Consider the following 16296-nt stretch of genomic DNA (forward strand, 5'->3'; position numbering starts at 1 on the left):
CACTTCCATGTAATATCGAGCTCTCGGCCCGGCCTCTGCCATTGTCTGTCTATTACGGTCAGTAACTACTGTCCCGACGTTACGAGTAGAGAACGCTGCCATTAGTCACAGTATTTTCTATATCTATGGCAATAGCCGGTGTCCATTTCGACATGGTCATTAACTCTCCTCTCTCTCTCTCTCTCTTGTTCTCCACAATCGATAGTCTTAGATCCCCTTAACTGCTTCATCGGAGGAAATAGTCATCGCGAAAATTAACGAAAGAAAAAATTCACGGAAGATATCTGTTCACGGTGGCGTAAAAAAGTCAAAGGGAAAACAGTATTTACCTGGAACAGGGTAATTTACAGCCGCATCGATGGTACATGGAAGTTAAACCCTTTCACGTTCACTATTTATTAGTTCAGTCTGTGAAAGTTCAGGGAGAGCGTGTAACTATCGTGGAACGATCGCAGTTCGTAACTGTGGAAAACTAGTGATGAGCCCTTTGCAAACATCCTACACACATGACAGTCGAAGAGTATAACCGTGGGCTATGTCAATATAACGATCGGTAATTGCCGCACGCGTCGTACACCCACTTGATTCGGTGTACCTGAGAGTAAGCAAGAAATGCCCTAGGTCAGAATAATTCCGGGGAGCTGTGTGACACAGGATGATTGCACAGCTCGTGACCGGAATTGATCGTGGAACCGTATACCTTCGCCGCGTAACATTTCTATGGGAAATTCTACCCGTTCGTCGGTGGCCGGTGCTTGTATGAAAAATTATCCCTAATTATTCCATTACCCTCTTCCACCGCCATAATTTCCACTTTAACCGCGTTATTTAAACGTACGTTTATAACTTCGCCGAAGAGAGACTTTCATTATCCAGACATTGATTTCTTTTTTTTCTTCTTTTTGTGAAAAGAAACTATAGCCGTGTGATATTATACCAGACATATTGTTCATAATTGCACGTCCTCACGCACGGTCACGGATTGTTCGATATTTCAAGGTTCAAACAAGTACGAATTCGGTGGGAAATCCTGTATAATACACCTGTACGAATTTAAATTGTGTGTCACTGTTGCAATCGAAAAACTATACACCTACATCTGTCCATACAAAAACTTGTTAAAAAAAAAAAAAATAGAACGTCCATATAAACGAAATACATTTAAATTAAAAAAAGAAAAAAGCAACGATGCTCTTCTTTTATTCTCGCGTTCGTTGTGCTTCATTTATATTTCCTACGCGTAATTGCGTTCTCCTCTGTCGTAATGGGTCTCTCCGCCTCGTTTACATAACAGCAACGACGATAATAATAATTATTATTACAATTAATAGTATCGCGGATATCGAATTAGATTGGAGCGTGACGCAGTGCGGACCGGGTCGCGGACAAAAGGGTGGTTCGCGCCCGCGTGCGACATTTTTTCAACGTCGCACCGCGCTCTACATTCGCTCCTTGAAATATCGACGCGGCGCACGATTTATAAAACTTATACGCTGCCATCGGGCGTAAATAGTCGGCCGGCTAAATGTACCGTGACTTTTATGCGTTCGTCAGACGATTCCGCTATGTACACCGACGACTATTCTCCGATAACGTTTTCTCACCGAGGCGCTTTTCCCGTATTTAAAAGCGAGAAAAGCCTATTGCAAGAAGTGGTATGAACGAGAGGCGAGAGGATGGGGCGAGATTATCCTTAGAGCTGAGCGAGAGATGATGGCACCGAGGCTCGTAGTTGAAATTGGCCGTGAAACGTGGATGTAACACAGCAGGACGAAGAAGAACAAGAGGAGGAACAGTAGATTCATCGGGTGACGATACGATCTCTCCGTCACTCTATATATGTACGTCTTTATGGTCTATCATAAAGTTTAGGCACCTGGCGTGTAACGAGTGGATACGAGGTGCTTTTTGCACCCGGGAGAGATTGAATCCTTCGTGTTTGTCCGCGTAAAACATATAATCCTACGCGATCTCACACTTTCTTTTCAACCGTGCACTCTCAAGAATTAGTCAATTACATCTTCCTCCGGTGTTTTTAATCTTTTAATTTGGCGATACTCGAGAGAGAGAGAGAGAGAAGGAAAAGAATATCGAGCAAATTTCCAACGAAGTTGCACTTGTATCGAAACGCGGTTAAAACCGCCTCTCTTCATCCACTTCACCGCGGGAACGATATCAAACACTCAACGAGAGATTAAATGGAATGATTCGAGTAGCAGAAAGATTACGCACTCTGGCCGGACGGGTAGAAAAATTGACCGTGGAATTAAAGAGCGAAGAGAGATCTGTCTTCGAACGATAAGATCTTCGTCACACCAGTCAGCTTAAGCTTGCTCCAGTGTCGCCGAGATTTTCTTTTCTCTCTGCTCCTCTCTCTTTTCCCCTTGGAAACCTCTCTCCACTTGCCACGCGTTAAGACCCTTTAACGTGTGACCCTCATTAACATGTAAGGGGCACATTTCATCTGGCGCGATGTGCTTTATGCGCGCCACACTCTTAGAAACTTTTACGTAAGGTCTCGCAGAAGCTGTGGTATTTAAAAAGATGGCCGACGGTAAAGGATGCCAGCACAACTCGCCGGATAACTAAGCTGTGAACATACGTTGCATCTCGAAGAATAATGAGAAACGACAACGACGACGACGGATAAACAGCTGCTAGCTACACAAGAGAGAGAGAGCAGCTATCCTTTTGGGACGGTTTCTCACGTACGTTGGAAATTTGCTCGCGCAACCTCCATCAGTTCTTACCGGGGTGAAATATTTCGGATAGAGGCAGGGGGAAAACAAAAGGTATAAAGGATAGTTAGATGGAGGGGATCGCGTGAGAGAACGTGTTCTCATAATAAGGTAGGCGGTGTAACGAATTTCAATTGGCCAACGTAATCAAGTAGATAAAAGGGCGGGTGCTGAATGATAAGGGATTCGACTCACGTTTTACCTTTGAAACGTAGCTGAAGCTAATGCTACCACGCCCACCTACGAATCGATTATACTTCGCGCTTGATTAATGGTTTGCACAAATCTATAAACGATTCAGGAAGCCCGGAATGTGTTATATAGGAAGCTTTCGAGAATTCCTCACGATCCAACCAACGATACCCAGTTTCGCGTGGCTTCCGCGATACCGAGAAACGAACGCCGGGAGTTGCCCCGGTCTGGTTTGACTTCGGGATCGGGTTAAATAACTGTTTCAGCCGCGGAAACATTCCTGCGAGTAGCCCGTGGACTGTCGCGTCGAGGTTCGAATTCGCCCGTGGAGAAAATCTCGGAAAGAGGGAAACGTGAAACGGGAGCAACGAATTAGAAAGGACGTGGCGAACCAGAGTGGAGCGCAAACAGGTAACAACTCCGTATCCAGAGGCGTAAAACTTGTCTCTTCGAATCGATACTTTTTATTAAAACAGAAGAGGAAGGTAACACGAACAAAAAAAGAAACAACAACGAATTTTGTTTGCATAAGAGAAGACAAGGAAAAAGTACTCATATAGGGAGTACATCAGAGCAAATAAACGTCGAAACATCGTGTCGTGTTCGAGAGTGCACGCTTTTTCCTTGCATTCGATTCACGCCTGAACGATGTGTATCGGTAAATAAACGTTTACAAATATTGACGTGCAAAGGGAGAGTTCTTTTCTATCTGCGTGATCTGGTCACAATTTCCTCTCTGTCTTTTTTTCTTTTTTTGCTTCATCTAGTTTGTTCTAGATTTAATATGCATGGAATGAAATTAAGGAGGAGGAAGAAGAAGAAGAGGAAAGAAAGGAGGACGAAGAAACGCGAGTTCCATCGTGCAGGCGATTAATTTAGCTTGCCGTCGGTGCATCGCGATAAATATTTGTTTCATAAAAGCACCGTTTTAATTAAGCCACACACATTTCTCCGGCAACCAGCGCCGCCGTGCCGCGCCTCCTTCCCTCGCAGTCTTCCATTCGATTTACATCCCGTTTAAATTATTATTAAAGTCCACGCGCGCATAATGTATAAGCGTCCACCTACACCAACACTAACGCACACGTACAGATCTCTCTATACTACCTCTTCTCACCTACGACACGTCACGAAATAACTCTTTAGAATTTAATGAATCGGAAATGAGACACGTGGACCAGGCATTCATACGGTTAGTTTGAAAGGAGGGACACAGTCTAGAGCGATACATGGCAGACGCGTTTCTCTCACGGTAAATACGAATCACCGCCACTCTATCAACGGAATCTCTCAACCGTTCCGACATTTCGAGTTCCCTCCATTTGCGTGGTTTTCAGCTTGTTGGCCGTCTATGATTTCTCTTCTACCGTTCCAACGAAATTGTTGTTCCGTCGAGAAACGATATTTCTAAGCCGCTTCCTTCTATTTTCCACCCTTAGTCAACGTGTCATATTTACAATTTCCACGGACCAGCGAGCCCAACATGTTCCACGGGAACGTGTGTTTCAACGAAACTTCACAAGTATCTATAGATGAGAACTCGTATAGTAGAGCAGAGGGAGGGGTATCTTAGAATAGCCAACGGAGAGGAACTTCGTATTCTGCTCACCTTAAGCAGGAACGATCTCAAGTCCGGAAACCCTTCCCTTCCGTGGTATAAACAGCGGGACGGGAACAGTACGGGGAGATACGCAGTTTGCACCATTAGAGAGAGCTTGGTGTTAGCTGTCCTTTGGGAAACACGTTCCTCTGGCTATTAATAGCCTCTCCAGAACTCTAACAACACAACAGATATACACGAGAGCCTCGAACAATATGAATTGTTCATTGTCAATTTGCTCGGGGGATCTTACGTCGATATTAGTCACGACGAAACGCTGATGAAACGCTGTTCTCAAATATAATACCGACACGTTTAATCTCTGACATTCTCCTTTGCAAGTGAAATTCAATAGGTATAGTCCGACGAGTATTGTTTAATATCACAACGTAATTTCTCGTACATATTTAGCGTTTCTAGTGTGTTTATATGATACTTCTTGAAAATTCGATTCGCCTGTCTGACCATGAAGGTACTCGATCTACTTAGAACGTTCCTATTGCCGCGGAATTATGTAGAATCACTTGTCTGACCGCTAAATCTCCTACCACTTGTTCCGTTAATTAGCAATTCCGCGATTCCCCACAATTCACTCGATCCCCTTGTATTTCCATTAATTTAACCTATTTTTCTCCCGTGAAAATCCTGCAGAGTTTGTTGAAACATCGAACGATAGAAAGTTTAAAGTAACAGCTTACATATACCGTCGAGAAGTTTCGCGTCCTTTCATTTTTCCCATGAACACGGGAGCTGGTGAAAATAAAAAAATGGCCGGAACAAACGGACTTGAAAGAGTTTGCCCGGACAAATGTCCGCAATAGTAGGTGATCCCGGAGGTCGAGTGGTAGCAGAGAGTCGCGAAGTTTGGCCGTCTATCCGTGTGATCAGGCCAGTACGTTTGCCCGGTCTCAAGACACCCCTCTAACGGTTCACGCTTATTGAGCAATTCCCTGGCATGAATGCAGTACACAGTCTCCCAGCGCGATGCCTTACATCGCTTTCACGTTCTCTCCGCTCCCATCGAGGTCGTGCATCGCGAGCCCACCCAATTACTAGGATACAGATCGTTAGTGATTTCCAAAGAGATTCCCCTGTACAATGCAAACCCGGCCGCGGAACATCCCCCTTTTCGACCCACTTTGCAAACGGGAAAATGCTTTCACTCAGGGCTCAGGTTGTAGTAACAAATCGCGCGTGCACACCGGGCTCAATGATACGACTGCCGGTTCACTAACAAGAAAAATACAGTCAAAGAGAAAAAGAAAGTGTATCTGTGTGCTAGAGAGAGAAAGTGAGAACGGGAGAGAAGCGGCATGTGGTAGGAGTACGAAATATAAAAGGGCAAAGTGAAGAACCAGTTACATAAAGAGTCGATATAAATGCCAGGAGCTCGGTGCTTCAAAGGTGATCGCACTCACTTTGACTCTCCGCCATCGTGGTAATGATGTTGGCACTCTGTATACCGAGCGTGTCAACTTTATGAAACTCTTGTCCTAATGGAAACGCGCCGGCCAATAACCAAACGAACGCCTAGATATAGTTAACATCTCGAATACGATTCGGTCTGTCCACTCGAAACATTTCTGATACGATCCATATTAATGATCCACACCCAGTTCCGTGTCGTTGCACCTCTAACGGCAAAGCAAAGCGAACCAAGCAAGTTCTTGCATCGAGGGAACGAGGCTATACTGTACCAGCGAGAATAACGCCTTAATGTACACGTAATTTCAAGCAAGCGCGTAGATTCGAATCGCGGCGCAACGAGCAACTCTGTACACTCACGGTCCGTGAGTAATTACTATTTTCTTGCGTTTAAATCGCGTACCAAAACCCCCCTGTCTGTGTGTGTGCACGCGCGCGCTCTCCATATTATTATTCATGAACCGAACAAACTATCTTATTGTCTGTAACAACGTTCGCCTGGCCGTTACGTTTCGTTGCCCACGTGTAAACTCGTGGCAAAGTAAATTCGCCTCCGTGCTCGTATTCTCGTCTAACGAACGTTTATAGACGGTGGTACACGGGGTTTCTCGATCGGCGAAACGATTTACGCGTGGAGAATCGTACACAGTTACGAATATTAACGAAAAACGCTGCTTCGATACGTGTAGATAACGTACAATAAAGATACACGTCTCCGAGTACATACTTCAGCTTTCGTTTTTGAACGGAATCCAAAATAATACTGTGAATTACGGGAGACTACAACAAAAGAAAAAGAAAAAAAACAGAAACAAAAAGAAAAAGAAGAAAAAGCGGCCACGACCCGGTTCAGACCCTCGATTTTATTCCCGTCAGCGAGGCGAGCAGGTTTAACCCCCTTTTTTTCGGAACGTTAGCCTGTCGCTGAGAGAGAGAGAAGGAGAGATGGGGACCAACCGCAACGACACGTATTCATAAACGCGAAACTTTCGGCCGCCTCTGCAATCGGGATAAAAGCTTGGAAGATCGGCAAGTGATGTCACGTGGCGGAACGTGGATTATCAGGCTAGTGTTTAACCAAAATACCCATTACCGTAATACCGGCTGCATGAAATGGCAACTGGAAAACAGAATGGAGGACACGCGATCGCTGAGACGAGTAGAAAGAAAGAGAACTGGTGCGTATTACTTAGCGTTGATGAGAGCTTTTGATAATAGGAGAGAGATGGAAGAAAGAAGGAGGAACTAGGGAATTACGGTGTTTCTGATATTGACTAATTAATTGAAATTCCCCAGGCAAAGCCGCGAGATAGGAGGATCAGGGAGAAAAAAAAGTCTCTTTCCACGATACGAATCATTCAATTCTCTCCTCGTTCACCCTTTCTCTATTACGGGGACAAGAGTAAACGAGGGAAATGGCCGGGGTATTATTAAGTTTCAAGATAATCCTGTTTAGTCTCCGTAGGTTAACGTACGTATGTATCTATACAGCGTCTCTAAGAAAATGAAGCAGAAAATATTCTATATAGATGCTATCGGGGGTACGCGTTTACCTGGATAAACGTTATGAAAGATTTTTATTATACAGTTTTACCGTTCCCAATTTTCCACCAAGTTTGCACAAGTTAATTGTTTCACGGTACACGGTATGATAATAATACTAATTCAGGCGCGTTTAATCCTTCCTTAAACAGAATTTGCTTGATTAAATATTAACACTATATCCGTGGATCCCCCGTTTTTTTTTACTCCATTGTGCCAACCTCACAAACTCCCTTAATTAGCTACGCTAAAAATTAATTAACACATCCCGGCGTGTGACAAATCCGTCCCGGACAAATTTCACCGATTTTATTACAGAAAATCTCACAAAATCTACCGTACACGTTAATTCTCCGAATTACATCCGCGAGTAGTGGTATCAAAAAATCCATCCATCTATGTTACACTCGAGAGGAAATATTTGTTCTACGATATATATGGAGTTACATCGAAAAGTCGTACGTAATACGTCACCAGCAGTCCAGCAACGTTAAGAGCAAGATCTTTTCCAAGGGACACCCGTTACATGGACGTGAATGATGGATAACCAGTGTGGTACGTTGAAGAAGCTGCCGCAACAATGAATCATGGGACAAAGAAGCTCGTGGAAAATCGAACCGCATGTAGGTAAATTCCCGGTGCGCTTAAATACTTGTCCCTATTTCACCAGCGCATTCCCCGTGTCTCGTTGCTAGCAATATACTCGATTCCCTTTATGCTATCCAGCCTCTGGTAGCAACCACGTGCTGGTGGATACCGTATCTAACGTGTGTAATACCACGGGTTCAAGGTGTACGGGTCGGAGCACACACAGTTACATTTCACAGGCATCGATACGACGACGTGTCCCTGTGCTTCTTCCACCCTCCCTATTCGCCGGCGACATAAAAGAGATTTCATATAAAGGACAGCAATCTTGGAGGGATAAGTCGAAGCGTACATAGACTTCTTTCAGCTACGAAGACGTCGCATTCAATTAGAAAAAGGCGAGGGCTCTCGCAAAACTGCAAAAGACTTTTCCGCCGCTCGCGCGATGCACTAGCACCGATACGGCCCGTTTCATTATCTCATTCCTCCTCTTCTCTCTCTTCCTCTTCTTCCCACTCTTTTTCTCTCTCTCCTCTTCTCTTCACCTCTTTCCCAAAGCACGCAATGAAATTTTATACGAGCAGGCCACCGAGCACGTAGCGACAATAGAAGTAGCGTGCGAATTGTTCGACGGCGACCTTCCTATTGATTTCCACCTGCGTCGATTTAACTCGACCCACACCAACCCTCCCTCCGCGTCACCCTCTCTCACTCACTCTCTCCCGGTGTCTCTTTCCCCCTGACCTCTCTTGTTCATCCCCCTTTTTTCACCCCGTGGTGTGGCACACGGTGGACCCTCCGCAGCTCGGCCAGCCAATTATTGCGTAACGCGGCCGCTGTACGCGCGAAGAAAGACAAATAACGCGGCGATAACTCGAGAGGACCGAGTGGGGGTGAGAAAAGAAGGGACGGATATCCGGTGTCCCAGGGAGGGAAAACAGAGTTTTCTACGGTGATGGTGCTCGTGGTAATATTTTCCCAGGCGCACGCGAGGACAAACGAAACGACAGGCATCTTATGAGATTGGATGCTGCACAGTGAAGAAGAAGGAAGAGGAGGGAGAGCCTTCTACCAGCCGAACTTTTCGCTCTGATTTCTCGTTCCGCGGGAATAACGCCACCTTAATGGACCGCATTGTCAGCTTCCTCTACCTTTCCCCACTGATTTCTCGTAGCTGCAACTCGAACGAAGGGGAAGGAGGAATGTTTCTCTCTCTCTCTTTCTGTATCTCTTGATTTTCCTCTCACGTGTAAATTCCCGAGATCAGGTGAATCGTTATCGTTCAGGTGAATCACGTAACACTGTGTCGACGGTATTAATTCCACTAATTCTCGAGCTTTCCAACTAATTGCTCGCGACCCGCGTAATGTTTACCGGGAAAACGAAGCGTGCATATAGAGAGCAAGTCAAAAGTTTCGAATACCCCTTGTCAGCCTCTGGCGATGGTAAATTCGCCGTCGATTCGCCTTGAAAACGATCGTCTTTAAAAAGTGTAATTATTTATTTATCAAGTGGTTCGGTGTATATATATGTATATGTATATAATAAACGGTTCACGGTAATTAACTAATTTCTTTTCTAAAGTCTGGCTCTCTTGCTTTTCTAACAATGTCAGGGGATTCGAAAGTTTCGACTGACAGTGGAGAAACTTACGCGATGAAGTTTAATTCCCTGCTCTGCGATTTGTTTTTCACCGTAATATACAGGATGTGACAAGTTTTAATTGGAAGGACTCCACGTTGAAGTGGGTACGTTTTTTTCCCCCTTTTTTTTTAAACGAATTAAATCCGGGAATTATTTCCTGAAGAATCGCGAAACAGAATTCCTCCGAATATACCATTCGGAACGTGAATATTCGCTGTTCGAGAGTGTAAAACGAAACACCTTAAAATATCCTTAGGTAATTGATCGAATCGAATCAGAATTGACGTTAGAACGAAAGTGTATATTTCACCCGGAGTTAAACTCATTTTTATCGTATTTAGACCATAAACTTCACAATAAGCACGCCTCAATGTAGCAAGGCGAAGGGTTAATGGAACGTTGCACTGTACTCTTCTCCCCGATACTCAACTTTTTGATCGCTTCCGCCTGTATTTATGGATACGCGAATCCCGGATGCTTATGCATTATGGAATTTCGTTATGAACCATTAATTCGACCGGAAGCATGCCCGTTTTCCCTCCTATTTCCACCTCATCCACGTTTCATTTTCTTTCTTTTTTTTTTACCACGCTGTTTTTATTGTCCGTTCAACGACGATAAAACCTATTCACGATCGTTTCCCTTCGCGCAGTTAAATTCCCTTAACCTTTTACACGACTTACTTGCGTTACTACTCCTCGTGGAAAATCCTTGCTTGAAATAGACAAATGCCGGACGAGAGTTAAAGTTCGTCCGGGATTAGTTGAAAACTGCGTTGATTTCTTCGTGTCTCGAAGAAGTCTCGGTTTATTGGTAAACTGAGGCTAACAAAGGCGGGAGAGACTTCGTCTAACGAAGAGAAAACGTAAACATTTTATTTCGTAACTCTGCAACTTGTCCGGCTCAAACGAGAAAGGCTGAAATTTTTCCTCGAGTCTCTATCCCAGGTACTTCTTTTTTCTCCTCTATTTTCCTCCGACCTTCCTTTTTCCCCTCTTTCGTTCAACACTTTTCTCTTCGCTCGACGAAAATTTCATTAGGGCAATCACACGATATCCACCGCCGTTCCCTATTTCATAACGTTCGTACAAATTCCCCGAAGAAGGGTAATAAAATATCCAAGAACATCTGCTATTCGTTCCGCGGGATATAATGAAAGCTATTAGCATGTTATCTGGCTGGTGCCCCGCGAACGCTTTCGTTCCTCCGCTTAACAATGCAACCGAGGGAGGTGGTAGCAGAGGGACACGGAAGGGTGAAACACGGTTGGAAAAGTTAAAAAATCCCGTGTCTCTCAGCTCTTCAGATTTTAATTCCATTTCATCCGGCTCGTGGTCCGCGAATGAAACCCTCCGGTTAGAGGTCTCCACGACTGTCCTTATTTCAATTAAAAAAAGAAAAGAAAAGAAAGTATCTCTTCCTTTCGGCTCGCGTAATCCGTGTTATAAAGCTCAATTTGGCCTCGTTCATAAACGTAATAGCCTCGCGAATTAAAAGGATCTACGGATACAGATACGGACATATACATGTATATAAAAGAAGAAAAAAGAGACACACTTGAAACCCTAAACGAGAAACGTTTAATTCCTCTCGGAGAATCGTTCGACAAATGATTCTATACTCTTTCAACGTTTCTTCCTTTATCACGAAAAGCTATGTCATCCTTCTTCTTTAAACCGTCGCTACCTACGGTCCCACTGTTTTTCTTCCTCGATTCCCCTAAAGACTAACCCGACGTTCAGCTCTTACGTTGATATGATAATAAGTTTGGTACGCTCGTGGGAAAGGAAATCGCCTCGAACCAGCCGGAGCTTCCGCAGGGTTAATGCTTTTTCGAAAAGTTTTTGAAGAATGTTCCCAGACGTGAATCTCACCATTCCATCCCCGAGATTATGGACGACGCAGGGCAGCAAAGCCGTGGATCCAGATTGGGCGGAGATCACCGTGGAATTTTCAGTACCGAAGCTCATCGGTAGAGTAGGAGGCGGCAGGTCGATGTCCAACGGCTTGATGCTCGCCTCCAACGAATTCCCGTTCGCAGCCACGATTTCCGCCGTGACCGCCGTCGGGTACTCTGAAAAATAGCCATTAAATCAAAGCGATCGTTTCGTGGCCTGTCTAGAAAGATGGAGGGGGTTTTAAGCGTGCCTCGAGAACGGCGAGAACGCTTCTACCTACAGAAGGATCCCCTCTCGTTAAGAGGCTTTCCTCGGGACTTTACTTAACCCCTTTTCAACCCGTTTCGCCTATCGACCCCCTCAAGTATTTATGCGCATCTCGAGCAACACCCGCCCCGTTTGCAAAGATTTGTCCAGGCTCGAACGATTGTTCTTTTCCGCTCGTGTTTATTTGACAACAGACAGATCGATAGGCGTCGAACAGGGAAAACTAGAGGGTGAAATCTACAAACGACGTCGACGCCTATCGAGATTTCTTTGTCAATTATTCGCCAAGCAGTTGCTCCAAATGGCTGTTGTGTTTTAAGAAGGCAGACACGCGTTTCAGTTCTCCGAAGATTCAACCGGCGCGTTGAGAAGTCGAGATAGATAAATCCGTGAAAGGAACGTTGTTAAATTTATCGAAATTAAAAAAGAAAAAAAAAATTACTGAAATTGCAGAAATGGAACACAATTGCAAATATTGGAAAAGTTGCGAAATTGGCAAAATTGCAGATTGCTAAAGTGGAGTTAATCAATTTAGCTTCCGAACGGTTCGATCAATTTTGTTTCCTAACTGGTGTGTTCTCTTTACGAGGTGGAAAAGATAGACGAGTTAGGTTTCCCGCTGCAACAATACTTATTGTTTCCTTTTCGCGACAAGAGGGTGACAAATTGATCTAAGAGGGACATAGATCATTCCTATACGCAATTATCCATAGAACGTGGAATCTGAACGTGGGAATGTCGAAGCTGGCAACATCGATCTATCTCCCATGCACCGTGCTTGTAGTTTTAACGCGTTCCCTATTATCTCTGTGTCTGTCGGGTGATCGAACTATGAAATAAAACAAATGTTGATAAACGAGCCTGGTAAGTGGAGGTAAAATTTTTCGAACAACGATCGATCCACCTCGAAGTATAATGTCCACGATGCACAAGACAAACGCATTAATCATTCTTCGTTGATAAAAAGAGGAAGACTATTCTTCGGGGTACACGTTGTTACAGTTAAATTTCTCATACATGGAGAACATGATCACCGAATTATTTATACGATAATTTAAAGTTCTCTATCCCGCAGAGTACAAGGAGGAGCAGGATGAGAAGTGGAGAACCTCGACTACTTGCTGTTGCTCGAGCAAAGTTTAGGAAACTTCATCTCCTCGAAAAGAAAACATCCTCTTGTCAGGGACGACGCTTCTTCAGTTATGCTAGTGGAACGTTCACGGTTTTCATACCGTGCGCAGACTGGTATATTATCCAAAAAGATTAAATAGAAAGTCTGTGGGAAAGTTTTGCGTGTATATTAATTAGATTCACCGTGTCTTTATGCGTAGAAAAGAACCAACAACCCTCACTCTCTCTCTCTCTATGCACGCTCTCGTGAACCTTCAACATTCACGTTTCGTAAGGCAAATTTTTATAACCCAGCTTGCGTAAGGGTGAATTAAGAATTGCAACTTTAATAAGACGTCTATGTATGTATGTATACATATGTACATGTATATGTATGCACATACATATATAAAATCAGAGAGCAGGTGGAATACACGCGAGTACGTCATTTAAATTCTGTCTGCTTGATCGTACGTGGATTTAACGTTGGTCCAGCTGGGTTGGCGTGCAATTGCGCGAGATATGCGAGGAAAATCATAAGCTCGAGGTTAAAAGGACTGGACCTGGACGAATAGTTAACTATTCTGCCGCGAGAAAAGTCGGATTTCTCTGGTCGGAAGTCCACCGGTTGAAATGAAAAAAAGTTAGCAACGAAGCACGGTCAGCAGCAGAGACGACGAAGAATTTCTCAACAAAGTATGGTTTAACGAATACAGCGACGAAGCTTTTTCAATCTTTCCCTCAATTTTTTTTTTTTGCTTCTTTCTCTCTCTCTCTGCACTTCGCGAACTATTATTCAATGAAACGTTAAATTTAAGCGTCGAGAATCCCATTCTCGATCTAACTTTCGATCCCCTTGAGTAAATATAACGTATATACGTGTATATATATGTACTCGCAAGTAACAGAACGGGGGACCAGTAAAAACAAATAACGAAAGTTGCAAAAGGCTAACCGGGAAAGTTTCATTATTTTCGAACGAGACCGTGGCAAGAATTTCTATTAAAATAATAAGAACTTAAACGAGCCCAACGCTGTTATGAAACGTACGCCGCTATGAGAGTAATTCAAGGAGAGGTAAAGGATTCCACCACGCGCGACGCTTCTTGCTGGAAAATTTCTCTTCCTTTCGTTCGTTCCTTCTCTTGATCTTTTGTTTTTTTTCCCCTAGTCTCTGTTCATCGAGCAACGAAGGAACAAGAGAGGCAAGCGGCCCTCCTTTGTGCTAGAGAGAAAGGAGAACGTTAGCTGCTCTTCTTCCTCGTTCTTTTGCAATGTAATCTAATTAATGAATCGCACTACTCTCTCTCTCTCTCTCCCTCACACTCTTCCATTTTCCCTTCTACGAACGAGGCAATCAACATTTTAAAAGCCAAGCTAAGGCTGTACAGACAAGAGGGACACTGTTGCTGCGTTTTACGCGACGTAAATCGATTTTTCCCAGCATCACAAAGCCCGTAATCATTCTGACCGGTGCGTAGTTAAACGAAAATCAACCCTTTCTTTGTAACACCGTGAAGGGAAGAGAAAAATACAAGAGGGGGGTGCTTAGGTAATTCCGTGACAGGAATAATCGGCTGTAAGGTGTCGTTATTACTGAAAACTTTGAAAATGAGATACTCCAGAGAGCTTAAGGAACAGCAATATTCGTAAATTCCCCCCCTGTGCTAAGCGTCTTTCAGAGCAATTTAACTATACCAACTTTAGCCGGAGGACCCCTGCTAAACTAGAAATAAAACAGTCGACCGATGTCGGGCTCGTTTGTTTTACTATAACTTCTCGCTACTGCACTTTCGCCTCCCTCTGTGCACATGCAACTTCGACTTTCCTCTTCTTCTCGCGTGTGTACGTACATACATGTGGCACTACTCTAAAATTTATTTCCAATGCCAGACGAAACGACCTCGTGAGATTGAACAGAGTGCTATGCTCGTTTCTTATCGAGGAGATGTGGCATTTTTAACATCGTTCGCATTCTAACAACCGGCTAAACCAAATACACCTCGTGTGTATTATCGAAACTCACGTAAATCCTGTATGTATCTGTGTATGTGTCATCGAGAATGAAAATTTCACTATTCGAAAGCAGTATACTGTTCACGACACATCTGTCTGTCGTGTAACACCAGCTATATAATAAGTATCGTAACTCCGAAATACGTAGCGCTGATAGAGACACGCGTCTACCTTCCAGGCATAAGCTCCATCGAGCAAGTCACGGAATACAGTATATTCTCCACAAGTGTCAGACCGCAAGGAAGCTAAACCTGACACTCGTAGAGTCAGAGACTACGTTTTCGAGCCTCGCGCACGCCTTTGTAGTTTGCCGAACGTAGACAAGGACGGCGAATTAAAGATAAGCATGAAACGTGTGTCGAAGCAACTACGCGATCAGTAAAATGTAGGGTCGGCCTACATCCACGTAAAAAAAAAAAATGTAGGCTCGATTCCACAAATGTCAGTAAAATGTAGGGTCGATTCCACTAGTGACAGTACAAGTGATACTGACCCTTTAAAGTTTACCTGTGTTTTTCTGAATTTCAAAAATTCAGGCAGAATTGTAAATATTATACTCTCTCGCAACGTAAATTTAAGTAAATTAGGTTGAACTGCACAGAAAAAACAAACGGACGCAGCATAACGTGTAGTTATAATTGCTATGACATGTAAATAGAACGATAAATTTACTGTAAATATAGAAAACGTATAATCTAATTTACTTTCATGGTATTGTAACAAGCAAACGTTGAATAAATTCTTAATTCGTATTAAAAAAATTATTTAACACAATAATTTCAGCTTTATTATGATTATTCTTGATAAATAACCACACGTCAACTTGATTTTTAGTCGTTATAATCTTTAAATTCAGTGTGAATAGAGAAAATGTGTAATATAATTCATTGACAAATTCATTAACAAACGTTGAATACATTTTAGATTCGTGTAAGAAGAATTATTTAACACGATAAATTTAGCTGTACTATGGTTATTTTTAATCTACGACCACAGGTCAACCTGATTTTTAATCCCTACGAAATTAATTTAACCACGAGTAAATAACGAGAACGCTAAAACCTATGTTTCCATTGAAGAATATTGTAAAAACGTATAAATTGTTATATGCAATGTTATAACAAATTGTCGGAAGTATAAATTTATAACAAAATTGTGAAAATTGATAAATTATACCGTGTTACGATAACAGAAATCTCCCGCGAAAATCTCCCGCGAAAATTTCCCGCCTGACCTAACCGACGATTTTGCTAATGACTTTGGGGAGAGGGTACCG

The 16296-nt window shown here is 43.3% G+C and overlaps 1 protein-coding gene across 1 annotated transcript in view; it reads right to left on the bottom strand.

Annotated features, from left to right (window-relative positions):
• The window catches only part of LOC108571377, a 34435-nt gene that overhangs the window by 6951 nt on the left and 11188 nt on the right, over positions 1-16296 (bottom strand). The window contains exon 2 of the mRNA XM_017933395.1: positions 11604-11803. Within this exon, the coding sequence (XP_017788884.1) occupies positions 11604-11803 (200 nt within the window). The remainder of the gene's footprint in view (positions 1-11603; positions 11804-16296) is intronic.

Source organism: Habropoda laboriosa, unplaced genomic scaffold (genome assembly GCF_001263275.1).
Source record: "Habropoda laboriosa isolate 0110345459 unplaced genomic scaffold, ASM126327v1 scaffold57, whole genome shotgun sequence".
NCBI classification, from domain to species: domain Eukaryota; kingdom Metazoa; phylum Arthropoda; class Insecta; order Hymenoptera; family Apidae; genus Habropoda; species Habropoda laboriosa.